The sequence below is a fragment of the Haemorhous mexicanus genome, chromosome 13, assembly GCF_027477595.1.
Source record: "Haemorhous mexicanus isolate bHaeMex1 chromosome 13, bHaeMex1.pri, whole genome shotgun sequence".
Lineage (NCBI taxonomy): Eukaryota > Metazoa > Chordata > Aves > Passeriformes > Fringillidae > Haemorhous > Haemorhous mexicanus.
In genome coordinates, this window is record NC_082353.1 from 20,392,596 (window position 1) to 20,408,509 (window position 15,914).

General features: G+C 44.7%; 1 protein-coding gene across 2 annotated transcripts in view; it reads right to left on the bottom strand.

The window, feature by feature from the left end:
* The window catches only part of MEGF11 (multiple EGF like domains 11), a 194,554-nt gene that overhangs the window by 90,400 nt on the left and 88,240 nt on the right, over positions 1-15,914 (bottom strand). For both annotated transcript variants that reach the window (XM_059858705.1, XM_059858704.1), the window contains exon 4: positions 1,149-1,395. In XM_059858705.1, coding sequence (XP_059714688.1) covers positions 1,149-1,395 — 247 coding nt within the window. The remainder of the gene's footprint in view (positions 1-1,148; positions 1,396-15,914) is intronic.

The window sequence follows — 15,914 nt, forward strand, 5'->3', positions numbered from 1 at the left end:
CACTTATTTATGAGGGTTAACTCTGTCCTTATTTTTTACCTTCCTCTTCATGCAGGTCAACAAATAATAATAGACTGCAAAAGTATTAACTCACCTACAATAGATTTCCCACCAAATTCAGTGACTAAATTCTCTTTTCCCCTTAAATAATTCTGAAAAACATAATTACTTCTGAAGCTACTGAAAGATCTCTAATGAGAACTGATGTTACACTGTGGGCAATTTTAAACAAGAAACTATTGCTTGCTGTCCTGGAATTAATATGCAGATTTTGTGAATCCTACTGGTAAACTTTCCGTGTGGTGGATGGGGATTTAGCTACATGATTCTCGTTAAAGTTAATAGGAGTCACACCGCTAAATCCCTGCTCTCTGCTTAAAATTTACCCCCTAGATACTAAGCTGATATAGTTAACAGCAATGCTTTCTCAGTTAGATTGAAAGTCAAATAAATTGGGGATGGAAAAGTCCCATTTGATGCTGCACTGGACTGCTAATGAGGAGAGATTCCAACTGCTTATCAAAACTCCACTGTAATTTGGATTGTATTCGCATTCTGAAATTAGGAACAGGTAAAGTTGTTGCACAAGTTGGAACATATAAATTATTTTTAAGCTTATTTTAGCACTATATTTTATTTTAATAGCATGGAATCATAAAACTCCAGGATGGTTTGGGTTGGAAGAGACATTGAAGCCAGATCCAACTCCCTGCCATGGGCAGGACAACTTCCACTATCCCAGCATGCTTCAAGCTCCATCCAACCTGGCCTTGGACACTTCCAGGGATCCAGGGGCATCCACAGCTTCTCTGGGAACCCTGTGCCATGGCCTCCCCACCCTCACAGGGAACAATTCCTTTCCAATATCCCATTTATCTCTGTTTAAATCCATCACCCTTTGTTCTATCACTGCACACCCTTGTCCTAAGTTCCTCTCCAGCTCTCTTGAAGGCTCCCTTCAGGGACACAGGTATAACCAGCAGCAAGAACAGAGGTTCCCTTTATCCATTCTCTCTGAAATCCCGCTCTATGATTTCTACAAAGGCCAGTGTATAACAAGGTGTAAACTCAGCCAATTACTCCTCGCATTAAACGCGCCCGAGCCAAACCAGTCCAAGGCAGTCCCAGCGCCCTCTGGCCGCACTTACAACACGCCGGTGTATCCGGGCGCGCAGTGGCACTCTCCGGTCTGGTGGTCGCAGGTGGCCCCGTGGTGGCACTGGCACTGGAAGTGGCAGCCCTTGCCGTAGGTGCCCGGCTCGCAGAGCTCCTCGCAGCGCCAGCCGCGGAAGCCGTCGGCGCACACGCAGGCGCCCGTGATGGGGTTGCAGAGCGCTTCGTTCTGGCACTGGCAGCGGTTGCTGCAGTGGGGCCCCCAGTGCTCGCTGTCACAGCCTGTGAATGCACCCGGAGTTACCCACGGGGCACACGGGGCTGCCTCACCCCACAGCCCCGTGCGCACCTCGGCCACAGCCTTCCAATTGAACCCCCGCTCCCAAGCTGCCCCCCCGACCCGGCTTTAACATCTGCCCGCCCCAGCTTCAGCATCTCCCCCCCAGACCCGGGTTCAGCATCTCCCCCCCCAGACCCGGGTTCAGCATCCCCCCCCAGACCCGGGTTCAGCATCTCCCCCCCAGACCCGGGTTCAGCATCTCCCCCCCAGACCCGGGTTCAGCATCTCCCCCCCCAGACCCGGGTTCAGCATCTCCCCCCCCAGACCCGGGTTCGGCATCTTCCTCCCCAGCCCAGCTTTAGGGTGCAAGGACACAATGGCACCACTGTTATACCTAAAGTTGAGGACTTGTTTAACACCTTATTGGATCGGGCCTGAAATCTTTTAATATCCTGTTTCTTAGTGCTCTTAGATTGCTGGAAGGAATGAATTTATAGTGGAATTAGATGCAGAGGGTCACATCCTGCCTGCAGCGCACTTAATGACAGGTGGTGTTGCCAAGCAAATCCTGTCGATTTAATAATGTCATCAAATATTGTTTCTTTGTTATGTTCCCATAAGATAACATACAAGATAATCTAAAGAAAGCTTTCTCCTTGGTGTTGTTTTCTGATTTATTTATTTGTTTATTTATTTTTGTTGTCTGGACTAAGTAGATGGGAGGAAATAAAATAACACTGGGGACAGGACATCCTGAGGCTGCCCAGGCTCAGGGATGAAGGTATGGAGTGAATATATCAGGTAATTCCTGTGCTAGTAACAGCAGCACAGAAGGACCCCAAACCCTCTGGCCACTGCCATGGAGAGGAGGTTCCCTATGGAATGCAGTAAGGCACAGGGAGAACTCTCATGTGACAATCCTGCCTGACCCCTTCTCTTTTGAAGAGCATGTGGAGGATGGGAGAGGGAAGCCAGCCCTACAGGAGCAGTTTCTCCTGTTTGCTATCAAAACAGCACCTGTACAGCACCTCTTTGAGCTGCATGCACTGAACAGAGCTCAAGCAGACACCTGAGGTCAGAAAAAAATCTGCAGGAAAATAGGGATTTCTTCAGCAGCCCTACCCTCCACCGAGCAGCCATTCACCATAGCTGTGGCAAGGATGAAGAAAATCCTCATCCTACTCAGAACAGTCTGCTGGGAAGGTCACAGCTACCAATGGCTTTCCAGGCACAGCTGGCTGTGCTCAGAGCTGGTTTCAATTTCACCACCAAACCTCCTGTGAGTGGTGTAAATCCCACTGCCAGGCAGGAGAGGAGAGTGGAATCCCAGCAACAGGGCTGTCTTCAGAAACTCTTTTATTTGCAAACATGGAAACTAATCCCAGGTGACACAGGCTGCTTCTCAGCCCTGGATCTGTTTCCAGGATTAGTGAGGTAAATGTAAAGCTCACTTAAGCCTGGTGCTTTTGTCCTAGACATTTCACAGCCCTCTCCTTCTACAGTACTTGGCTATAAACCCACACTGAAAAACTGCTTCTATCCAGTAATTTTGGCAATATTTTTATTTATTATCCCTCATTTTGAGAAGGAGGATACTCATTGGTCAGTGTGAGGATATCCAGCAGAAAAAGAAGACAGGTCTTAGTTAAGTTGCACTGCTGATTACCAGTTTACAAATTTGTGTTTCTTGAGCAAGTGTTAAAAGCTGAAATAACCCCCCAGAAGACAACTCCAAGGTCTCCAAAAGATCTGCAGGGTGTTAAGGGATGCAGGTGCAGAGGTTGCATGTCCTGCAGGGAGCAGAGCACACCACATCCCCTTGTGCACAATCCCACTCGTGCCTCATCCCAGATCCTTTATTGCTTCGCCTCACTTCCCCCCAGCTGTAAACAGGGATGATAGCTCCTCTCTAACACCACTGGGAGCCAAGCAAACAAAATCTAACTCTTTATAAGACTTAAATTATTACTGAGAATCTGTGGGAAGAGATGATCTATCTTTATTTCACATAGACACTTGCTAAGGCTGTGTGAGCCTTCTGGGGCAGGGAGCAAAGCTGTTGGAGCTGCTGGAGTTCCCCAGCAATTTTTGTTCCAGAAACACTGATTTGTTTTCTGCACAACTTGAACATCAAGGGCTGCAGTTCTGCACCTCCATAAAGGACACAAGCCTGAACCACACAAGCATAGCTGATGTCCCTCAGCACAGGAAAGTGGAGTTCAGGGATCAAACTGCACCCTGTGTGCTCTGGGGATTGATTCCTGCCTTCCCACACCTCACATCAGAGCCCCAGCTGCAAACTGTGGCTTCTTCTGAGCTGATACAGCTCCAGTTGCAATTAATTTCCTTAATATGAATAAATAACACTCATTACAAGATATGATTCTATCCTTGCTCTTTCATGTCTCAGGTGGGTGCTCCAAGCATCTGATTTGTCTGCTGGGTTTATGTTTTTCACTTTGAAAGGAAGTGAAGGAAAAAGAAAACCATTTGTAGGAAGGGAAAACCATTTCCATCATTAGTTCAAGCACCTTGTTTCAGGCAACTGTGCAGTGCCTGCCCCAAACACAGCTCCTTTTCTGTAAGTCCCCCCTGCTTGAACACTTATTTACAAGCAGTATTTGGTCACATTTGCTTCCTCCCTGTAGCAAATTTCACCCCACAATCTCCCCAAAGGGAATTGAGTAAAATTTGTTAGCAATATTTCAGTGTAAAATTTGAATAATGAAATTTCATCCTCATCTGATTTTTCACACTGCAGTAACCTCACATGAAAATAAGATCATTGCTGCTCAAAGTTTATCAGTTGCTGTTGCTTTTCATTCCCCTTTCCTCTAAGTCCCACACTGCAGTGACTCCAATGACTGTGGAGTCATTTCATTGGAACATGATATATAATAATTATATATTGATATAATGACAACTCTGAGATGGACACCTCTGTACTTTTACCAAGGTAGATACAGGGATGATAAGCTAAAATCCAAGTACTTATTCATACAATTAACTCCACTGAGCTCAGCCAGCTTGCTCAGGTGTGAGACTAATTGAGTGTGTAACTGGCTACAGGACTGGGATCCAGTAGCTCCTGGTAGAGAATTATAAAAGAGAAGAAACAAAAGACTCCAGCAACCCAAAGGTATTTTTCTCTATCCATCACTGTGGCAAATCCTGGCTGGTGTGTGACAGTGACTCTGGGTTCTGGGAGAGAGACAGAGAGCAGAGCAGGTGCAGAGCCGTGGGATCCTGCTGCACTTTGGGATCGTCAGCAAGTTCTCCCATGAACAAGGAGAGACCATTTTAAACCCCATCCCCAGCCTAGCACAGTCTGATCCTGCTCTTGTTGATTGCCTCAGTGAGTTACTGTAATAGAGATAAATAATAACAGCAACAACGTGTGAACAGAGAGCTGATTAAAGCTCACACGAGCGCTCTGCTGTAAATGCAGATGCCATTAAAAATGTCAAAATGATACAGAGACTTTAACCAGACCATCAATAAGGAAAGCAACCTGAGAGAGGTGATGTCAGGGAGGTACAAATGCTCCCCTTAGCTGCATGTGGAGATGTCAATACCGTGAGGGATGAGGCTGACACAGCCCCTGTGCTCCCGGGAGATGCTCCATTGAAGGGAACTGCCATATTTCAGATATGTGCCCACATTCCCTGGCAAACGTGCTAACTTCCTCACTTCTTCACCTCTGGAAATGTGGCTGGAGATGAGCTGTCACCAGTAAAAATGAATGTGGCTCTGTAAGGGATGAAGCTGGGTGCCCAAGCACAATCACACTGGTGTGCACAGGGTGCTGTGACAGGGGAGGGATTCTCTCCTCAGAGGAGATTGCTCAGAGCAGCACCAAGGGTTTTCCTTCTATTGTCACTCCCACACTAAACCTCAATTCCTTCCTGAAGTGAGGGCTAATTCCTGCAGGCTCTGCAAATAGAATCACCAAATCCTAGAACCCATAAGGTTGGAAAAGACCTCCAAGATGACCAAGTCCAACTTTCAACTGAACACCCCCACGCCTACTGAACCATATCATGAAGTGCCACATCTGCTTGTTCCTGAACCCTTCCAGGGATGGTGGCTCCACCTGTTCCAGTGTGCTTAACCACTCCTGCACTGAAGAAATGTTCCTGCTGTGGTCGTGCATGGCATCCTGTTGGCAGCTGTGTCCTGGTAAACAGACACTGAGGACACAGGGGAAGTGCTGCTGTGCCCCCAAGGGCTGCTTATCCCTGTAGGGATGATGAGGGAATTGCTGTGCTCTGGGTCAATAGAGACACCCAGCACCCAGTGCAGCAGCACAAGTCAGGCACAATGAAGCAAACACAGGAGTTTGAAAAGGTAACAGACAAATAAAAGGACTCCCAAGGAAGGGGTGACATTTATGGAGTGACTTATCCCAACGAGAGAGAGTCTAAAGTGCTATTCCAGAGCTTTTCCATCACTGCACACACCCCATTCACATGAAAACAGAATCTTCTATCACAGCAGCACCACTAGCTGTGGTCTCAAGGTCTGAGTTTATTCTGCTCTCAGCATCAGCCTCCCTGTGGCTCTTTTATAGCCAGGGCCAGTTCTGTATTGCAGGTCTGCAAAGTCAGTGGGATGTTCACAAGCATCCTGCACAAGGCACAGCTGAAAAAACCCAGTGTCTGATTTCCTTGGCCCAAGGACTCAGGACCATATTGGGCTGATGGGGAACTTCAATTAATCCACACTTTAAAGCAGCTTTCTACAAATTTGCTACAGCACAGAACGTGCTCATATTCAATAATCAATATTCTGGAATATTTCCAAATTCAGTTTGTAATGTTTAAATGAGATACTAGCCATTAAAAATGCAAACAGGAAATAAAACTAACTTATTAAATCTAGGAAGATATGGTTTAAGAGAGATTATTTTAGAATTTGCTTTGAAATTAGGACTAGATTCTCCTCTTAATGTAACTGTAGTGTTGTAAAGTGATTCTGTGCATACAAATTGAGGTGAAATGTGGATTTAGCTCTGGGTGGGAGTTTTTTTGTCTAATTCACTTTTGGAATCAGATGGTTGACCCAGCTAATGCGAAGCAGGCAAAGAAACACCAAAAGGTAAACATGTGTTTCCTGAATATAATGAAGGATAATTTAAAATAATCAGTTAGGTTTTTATTCCCTGCACTTTATTCAGCAGAATTGCAGCCCTGTGTTGAGCTGGGTCTGCTCCCTGCACAAACATGGCTTCTTTTGGGACAGTTCAACACCTTTGCAAACAGAAGCCAAGCAATAGGTTTGGAACAAGGTCCATGAAGAGGGAATTCCCCTACAATGACACCTCCCAGCACTTCGTGCTGGCTCTGAGCAGAGCTGAGTCCCTCAAGTGACACCAGCACACTGCTAAAGGCACAGGCCAGGTCACTGACACATCACCTGCTGATCTGCCTGATTCCAACCCAAAAAAACCTGTCTCGTAAGACTGATCACCCTTGGAACATCTAACACATGTTAATAACACTCAAAATAACCCAAATTTATAAAAGTGCCCTTCAAAAATGTTCATCCAAACGCTTAGAGACTGACATTCTAATTCCATCATTTCACCAGCTGGGACACCTTCCACTGTCCCACCCCCAGGGGTGTGCTCAGCTGTCCCCAGTGAAAATTCACCTGTAGTCAATCAAATGATAAAAACTGCAATTTGCAGCTCCTCAGTGCCACCCCTGGATAACTCATTACCTGCCTTCCTCCAAGATTCCAACCGTATGAAAAGCAATCTGAAATTAAAGACTCCAGGGCCTTAGCAGGACTCCTCTTACAATTTTTCCTGGGAGCAGTCATGGGCCACAGGCTGTTTGATCTCTGTGCAGTAAGTGGCCCACAGGGAGGGTGCCAGCCCTGTGCTCTCAGCCATCACCCACGTGTCAGGCTCTGCTCTGTCCCTGCTGATGAACCACCTGAACATCAGCCTGATGACACTCTTGAAGAGATTTTTCTTATTCTTCATTTGCTTTCCTTTGGTTCCCCAAAGCAAACAGGGAGCATCCCATGTAAATAAGACATTTGACTTATGGAGCTGGTGTCACAAAAATAAAATGTCAGATTAAAGGTTGGAAGGACAGCAGTAATTCAGTACTTGAGCCTATGAATTATGCTATTTTCTTTAATTATGTGAGCACAGGGTACCCTGGCACTTGCTGACTTCTGAGCTTGTAGCTTTGCAGCCTTAAGGTTCCCAATCCTGGATTCCTTTTATCTCCAAAGCCAGACTTTCAGTCACAGCTCACACAATTATAATGGAGAAAATGCCAGTCTCACTGTTTACCACTCTAAGACTGCCCAAAGAATGTATTTTGCATATGTAAATATGCATTTGTGTATCCACCCAAAAGGAAAACCCCTGGGGTTAATCTGAGGCTGGCAGGGACTTGCAATCAGTCTCATCCTCCCAGTTTATGGATCAGTCTTCATCAGGTAGAAATGGAAGGTTGGGAAGGGAACATCAGCTGATTTTTCCCAAAATGAATAAATTATTACTCACAGGAAGAAATCAACCTCATTTTCTGTTTAGTTTTTGGGGTTTTTTTTCCCTTTCTTAAGGACAGGAGAACAGATTTTCATCCTTCAAGAAAGATTTTGCTGATTCTCCCTGAAGTTCCTGCTCTGAATCAGATACAGAACATGTGGCTGATTTGGGTCCTGATTTAATCTTGGATGATGATCTCATTAGTCACTGACTCTCTAACATGTGGTACCTAACTCAGGCTCAGCACTTTAGAGACCCTGCAGTTTATTTAGTATCCTCTGAGGAAACATTTGCTTTCCAAAGTAATTCTTGTTTAAAGAACATTCCTCTGGTATTCTGTAGAATGCTTACAACAGTTACCTAGCTGAGGTTTGTCTTTTGGATAAATGAAAACAAAATCACTCCAAGTCAAAGAAAAGTTAAGTATTTGGATGTCAGCCTCATCAAATCCTGTAATGAACTCAATATATTTTGGAACCAGTAAAAAGGAAGAAACAACTTCTACTCCTGACAGATATTGAAGTGTGGCGTTTACAGAATTTCTCCTAAGAGTTATTTTGACAGACGCTTCAAAAGAAGTGAAAATTAGAACATTAAAAAAACCTGAGAATATTTCCTATTTCTTTTTGTAGAAATTACTGCTCTGTTTAATGAGCCTTTAACTCTACTGACACTCTGGATCTTACAAGGAGTTTAAAATCATGAAACGCTTCATAAGGGAGAGACAACATTCTATACAACACTGGCAGCTTGTCTTCTCATTATAATTTTTGTGGAGAAGATGCTGCATTCTTTAAAATGTTTTTTTTTTTTAGTGTCATATTAATGGGAAGCAAAGTCTGTTCTTTAATTAGAATTTTACTGTGGTGAATTAAAAAATACATGGGCAGAGTATCAAGAGTCTAATAAAACTAAATGAAGATACTATCTTTCCTCTGCATGAAACCCAGCAGTCTTTGCTCTGGCAAAACTTCCATCAATACTTCATTATTATTGTCTAGGACAGGCTTGTAATAATAATATCTGCAAGTAACTTACTTCCAAATTCAGTCTTCCAACTGGGTAAAACATTCTCTCTCAACATCTGTAATGGACTTTAGATGTTTTCATTGACTGGGTAATGAAATTTTCTGGCAATGCCTCTGCACAGAAGTAAAATCAGTTTTGCCTGCAAGAAGGGGTAGAAGTACACTGGATATGCCTAAAACACTGCAGGACGGGGATAGGGAGGAGATGCAGCCTTCAAGAAGTTAGTGTTGGAGGGGCTCAGGGGTGGTGGCAGCAGAGCTGCTCAGAGAGGCTTCTGACCCTGGAGATTCGGAGCTGTTGACACAGCAGCGGTGCCTGGTGTGTAAAAGCCACATGCAAAATCCACATGGGCTCCTTCCTACTCTAAATAATCTAAACAAACAACCAAGGCAGTTGTGGGAGCAGAAGCAACCCCCCCTGGGTTCAGTAATTCCAGCTGACTTTGATGCAGTTTGGAACAGACCCACAGGGCCACTGGGAGCTGCGCCCTTCAGTCACATCCTCCCCAACTGGCCAGGACAACTTCATGCTTCACCTGGGAATCCAGCATGTGGAAAGCAACCTGATCCAAGCCCTGGAGTCACCTTTCCAGCCTGTGTGACTGCAGGGGATCGAGCAGGACCAACCCTGCCCAGCCAAGCTCTGGAGACGTGCTCAGCTCCTTGTTTTTCACAGAGCACAAACCCGGCCTTGTTGAAGGTCACCCTGCTGATGTTTTGCCAGATAGGCAATATCTCTTTATTTGCAGTTAAAGCAGTGCTTAAAGGAGAAAAGCTTCTTGTCACTACAACAAGGGGTAGAGGATGTTCCTTCTCCCTGTCCTTCCCATGCAGGGATGTGTCCCTCCTCTTGCAGCTGCTGAGCAGAGGGAGCAGAATTGAGACCTGGATTTGCTGATCAGGACTGGCTGAGCAGTGGGGAAAATCAAGACATGGATATGGAAGAAATGCTGGATCCACCTCAACAGCTGCAAATTGTACCATAAAGTTTCCCCTTCAGGGGGATGGAGAAGCACATCCTTCATGCATAACATAAGTCGCAGCCCTGACTCATCAGTCATTTTTAAGATGGTCAACAAGCAATTTATTTTATTGTGTTGATATTGAAACACAAAGTAAACACTGTGGATTGTTGTATTTGCTTTTATTTCCAATAGTGTAGCTAGAGAGTAAAAAGAACCACCTATTCCCTTTGCTACAATTCCCTCCTAATGACTAATCATAGAATCCTGGAATGGTTTGGGTAGGAAGGGACCTTAAAGAACTTGTTCCACCCCCTGCCATGGGCAGGAACACCTTCCACTATCCCAGGTGGCTCCAAGCCCAGCCCAGCCCAGCTTTGGACACTCCCAGGGATCCAGGGGCAGCCACAGCTGCTCTGGGCACCTGTGCCAGGGCCTGCCCACCCTCCTAGGGCAGAATTCCTTCCTACCATCTAAGCAAAATCTCTCCTCTTTTAGTTTAAAACCCCTCCCCCTTGTCCTATCACTGGGTCACCTGTGCCCTGCTCTTCAACTGTACAATATCAGCTTAAAGGATGTTCTGCCCCAGCAACTAAATCTAGGAAAAATCTTACCTTTTCTAGTGTGAATTCTGTTACTTACAGACACTCAGAGAGAATTAGAGCAGCAGAAAGCCCAGTGGCCTTTGAAAAAGGGGTGTCTTTTATATCTAAAACAGTTCAAAGGCTTGCAAAAAGCTGTGTGCAGGTATCCACACCAGCTACTTGCTGTTCTCTTTTCTTCTGGGCATACTTGAACCTACACATGGCTCTTTAATGTTACCTAATGTCTTCAAGATATCTTAAATACACTGCTGCCTTTCTCTTATAAACCATTAATAGTAATGTCCCTTTCAGGCACAGAAAAAGAAACAGTTTTGTAAAAAAGTCTTGCCCTGTGTGACCCAGTAAAAACTGGAACGTTCACTCATCTAAACACATTGTGAGACTCAGCACAGTCTCTGCAAACCTTTCTGATATTTATCAACAGAAAATAGCAAGTCTGAAACTACTGGCGGGAAAAAAAAGCAGAAAGACTGAAATATTAGAATATTACACTCTCTTTTCACATCACTCAGGCAGAGAGATGTGGGATGTGCTTTTAATAAAGAGATAATCATGAGGCAGACAAACACTGCATAGCTAAAATACCAGGAGCCAAAGCCTGCGTGTCCCTGAGTGTGTTGGCAAAGGCAGAGGACAGAGCCCAGCATCAGGAGAGGTTTATGCCAGAAAAATTCCAGTGTCCCTAGAGCAGCTCCTTAGACTGCACCAGTGCTGCAGCTCTCCTGCACCACTTCTTTAGGATGCAAATGGTGAGAGAGCAGAGCAGCCTCAGCAAGCAAAGCACCAGCCCCGAGTGCTGGGCAGAACCTCTGCCTGTGTCCCTTCAGCTTCCTCTGCCCACCAGTGGGGCTTGGGTTTCCTTCTGGAGAGCCAGGCAGGAGGAGAAAGTTTTGTCTCATAAATTATTGAGATTGGATGTCTAAACCTTGATATTTTATTTTGACTTCCCAACATGTTCCAATGTTGTTCACAGAAGCGTAAATTAATGCCAATTTCTAAAGCAGAAGTTGCTCTAAACTGGGAAGTGAAACTTTTTTGTTATGATGTTAAAAACAGACAATTCTTAAACTGTTTTACATTCTGAAAAACAGGCTGATCAAAACTGTTCATGCTCACAATCAGTTAGGGGTGTACTGAGCTGAAATGTTTTGACAAAATCCCAGCCATATGGAAGCCGGTGCTTTCGGAACAGTTTCCCCACTGTGGATTCCTGCATTAAGCCATCAAGTGTCAGGCAGGCAGAAACACGAAATCATCACTCCACATGTTTCTTCCTCATTGTTTACAAACAACCTGGTTGTGCCTGCAGCATAATCCATGGGTCAGCCTCACAGAAACCAGGACAATCCACAGAGCAGCTCCCCTTCCCAGGCTCGGGGTGTCAGTTCCTGGGGGTTCAGCTGCAGCCCAAGGAACTGTGGAACTGCTTCACCCCTGGATTAATTTAATTTCTCTGCTTTTTACTGACAATTGCCACTGACAAGGGAAAATCAAAACAGACACATGTGACTTCCTGGCTGGATGGCAGCAGGGAAGTGGATAGGATTTTACTGGAAGAGAGCACAGCACCTGTGCATTAAAGGTTTTAAATGCCAGACTCCCTTAAAGGTTCAGATCTCTACATTCTCCCAGTGGCAGCAGAGAAATACCTTAAAAAATCACAGGGAAAAAGAGATTGTCTGATGAGACCATCACCTAGATTGTCCCTGGCTATGCTGCACAGTGCCATCAGCAGCACCTCAGGCTCACCCCAGTGCCCTTTGCAGCCAGGGAATTTCTTTCCATCATCTGCAATCATCTCTGATAAGGGTTGGCCTCTGTGGGTTAAGTGAGTGCCATCTGGAAAATGACACTGATTCCACAACTTTGCTGCTTCCTTGGCTGAGAAAGGTGCCCTGCTCCCTGCAGAACCTCAGAGCAGAGCAAACACCAAACCCACCAAATTATAAATAATCAGCGAGCAGAAGGAGGCACGAGCCCACAACAGGAACCACCCAGGGAAATGCTGATGTTCCTGATGCCTGTAGGATGGTGACTGTGGGGTGGGTGGTGATTTAGGAATGCTGCTGACACACATGCACAAATCTGATGACACAGGAAATTAGCATCCGTTCCTCTCCCCCTGCTTCAGAAGAATTACTAAATATAGCTCACTCTTTAAATATTAAGGATATCTGCAGAATGTTGTTGTTTTTGAAAGGGTTCTTTCCTGACTGGATTTTCCTCATCAGGCTTAGTAATCAAGTCGTTTTATTTGGAATGGATAATTATTCATTGAGTGATTAATTATTCAGAGTACATTCTAAAGAAAATTCAAAGTATGCTGGTGTAATAAAAAAGTGACAATATGCAACTATTTGGGTTCTAAACGGTGCAATAAGATCAGAACAGGTAGGGTCTGTAGGTATGTAAATGTGGTTTGGCACATTTCACAGAACTGCCTCCATCACCAGAGTCCCATGCAAACACTGATTCATTCTCAGGGTCCATCTATGACCTGGAAAATGTATTTAATCACCATTTCAGAGAAGGGAAACTGAGACAGTCAAATTACATTAAACTACAAAACTCCCCAGAAAGGAAGTGATAGCACTGAGATAGGACAGCTCCAAGATCTAAAGTGTCAATTTGTGCTCTAGTACCTTGTAGTATATTTTTTCACTACATTTATAGTCCTGTGCTGAATTAAACAGATAAAAAATGACTCTTTAATGTACATAGAGATTAATTAAGAAAGTGTTTCTTCTGTTTCTCATCAATAGCAGTGTTTAAAAATTGGAAAGTTGATGCAAAGAGCATCCCTGGGATGCAAACTGCAGTGGGACGTGGCTGGTGCAGAACTTGAACATCCTGGGCAAGGGACCCAGCCCCTCCATCCTGCTCAGCCAGGGCTGGGACACTGAGTGACACTTCTGGGATTCTCCCCCCTGGATTTCCAGGTCCCAGCTCCACCACTCTCTCCAAGGAAATCTGGGATTCTCCAGGTTTGTTTCTCTCCATTTGCTCCCATCCCCATTAACCCTGACAGTGTTTCTCACAGACCTGTGCTGATCTTCCCCCTCCCTTGCTCTCTAACAAACCAAACCCAAGTTACACAATATCTGCTGCAAAATTTTCCATAGACTGTGCTGGGACCTGGTAGGTTTTGTTTCCCTGCTGATTGCCAGGGTTGCACAATTGGAATTTTTGCAAGGCAAGGGATCCAAAAGGCAGTAAAACTCCACAGACAGAGACTGCTGGAGTTTCTTCTAGTATTTGTTAATTAAAATTGTTACAAGTAAATGAATTAAGTTCATATTGCACCAGAAGGACTTGCCCTTACAGAGCCCTCACAGCCAGCAAAAGGGGGAAATTGTTCTGCAACTCCCAACTATGCAGACTCCTCTTTTTGGCACAGCCTTAATTTCTGTCAAACTAAAAGAATTCTAACATTTTCTGTCAGGAGCTGGTGTAAAACTTGAAGAAGGCTTAAAAAAACCTCTACTGTTGACTCATTTCACTCATTCCTAGGCAGATCTGAGAGAAAGAAGATTGAAAGCAACATTATAAGCCCAAGAATTATCCTTGACTCTTGAAAGGCACACAAAATTAAACTGAGGGATCAGGATCAAGGTAGTGGAAATTATTGGGTCTGTGCACTTAAAAGCTGAAGAAAGTGACTTCCCACTGAGACTTGAGAACACAGGTGCACATAATTTTAAAAATCTGCATTTTTAACCTTTCAAATTTGCTTGCAAAGCAAGGAAGTTGTTGAGAAACTGCAGTAAACACAGCAATTCAATCAGCTCCTTCCAGAGCCTACCTCACAACTCTGTGATTCCTGACCCCAGCAGGTCAGTGGATCACAGAACAGCTCCTTGGTAGCAGCTGAATGGAGCTGGAGGCAGCACTGCAACATTTCTTTAGGGACTGCATAAAAAATCTCTGAATTCCCAGCTGTGGTGGCTCTGGCCACCGATGGTCAGTGCTGAAACCAATGTCCTGGTCCCTGCTCCTTCCTAGGAATGCAAGAGGAGCTGTGGAAAGAGCTAAAGCCAACTTTCTAGCAGCAGTCTGGGAAAGGGTTCAAGTTTTCCAACTTTGGTATCAGTTTCTGTACATTTTTAAGAGCTGGCCTCTACAAGCAACAATTTACAGGTGATAAGAGTATTTTTTTCAAGTTTTTAAGCATGTCAGAGGTGAACACAGATTTCTAGTGATACTTTTCCTTGGATGAGCCAAAAGACTTCAGGCTTATTCTTAGACCCACGGACTTAAAAATTATAACCTCATAATGCAAATACTGTGAATTTCATTAAAAATCAAAACAGCACTTGACTGCCAAGAAACAACAAGCACTTTCATGCATAAGCTAACTAATTCCATTTTCAAAGCCTCTGGAAAAACAGTAATTGTAGCTCATCATGGCTACACCTTGAGAGATAACCTTGCACTTGCTCCTGCCTGCCCTGCCGTTTCAGAGGAACCACTGATGGCTGTTTACATCTCACTTATGGCAGCAGGACCCATGGTGGAGCAGGGCCACAGCCGTGACATGTGACAAATGCTGTGACAAAGATTTATAAAGCTGAAACTCTAATTACCCTGATCCACAGCCCACTGAAAGGAAAGCAAAAGACACCACTCGTTTTCCCAGCGTAGCCTTATAACCTGATTTATCCTCAGGTTTGTCCTGGCAACACAGAGTCGAGCTGCTGCCCACAAAATACTGCCAGGTGGAATCTGAGTAAAAAAGATTTGGAGCTGTCGATCCAAGTCCTTGTTTTCTCAAGGCTCAATTATGGGACCATTTTCCTTGTGGGAGCTCTTTATGACTTCCCATTGGGAGCACAACTCACCCCGAGCGTAGCTGCCAGAATTCCCCTCTCAGGTTCTGACTGCTCGACTACATCCACCTTATTTTACACTATTTACACGAGTGCTGTAAAGATTTTTATTGATGCCCAGGTTTTACAGCTTAATTTTAAGGTACTCAACAGTTGTGCTCAGATATAGTGGATGGATCCTCCTGCTTCCATATGTTCTCCATTGCCAGGGAGGTCCAAACTGGCAGCTTGCTGAGCCCACCTGAGACATGGCCATAAGTCTTTGGAATTGGGACTTTAACAACTCTGCTTTTCCTGATTCTTGTGCAAACCACTCAATCTGTCCTGGCTTTTAAACTAAAGACATTTTTATTTGCTCTTACTTTTGACTGGTCTTGGAAATACACGTCAATGAAATACTGTTATTGTAAAACACCTTAAAAAACAGGTTTAGGCCTGGAAAAGCTGTATGAATGAGATCATAAACTCCTGCAGTGCTTTGGGTTAGAAGGGAGCTTGAAGATCATCCATCCCCAGGCCATGAGCAGGGACACCTCCACTATCTCAGGGTGCTCCAAGTCCCATCCAGCCTGGCCTTGGACATTCCCAGGAA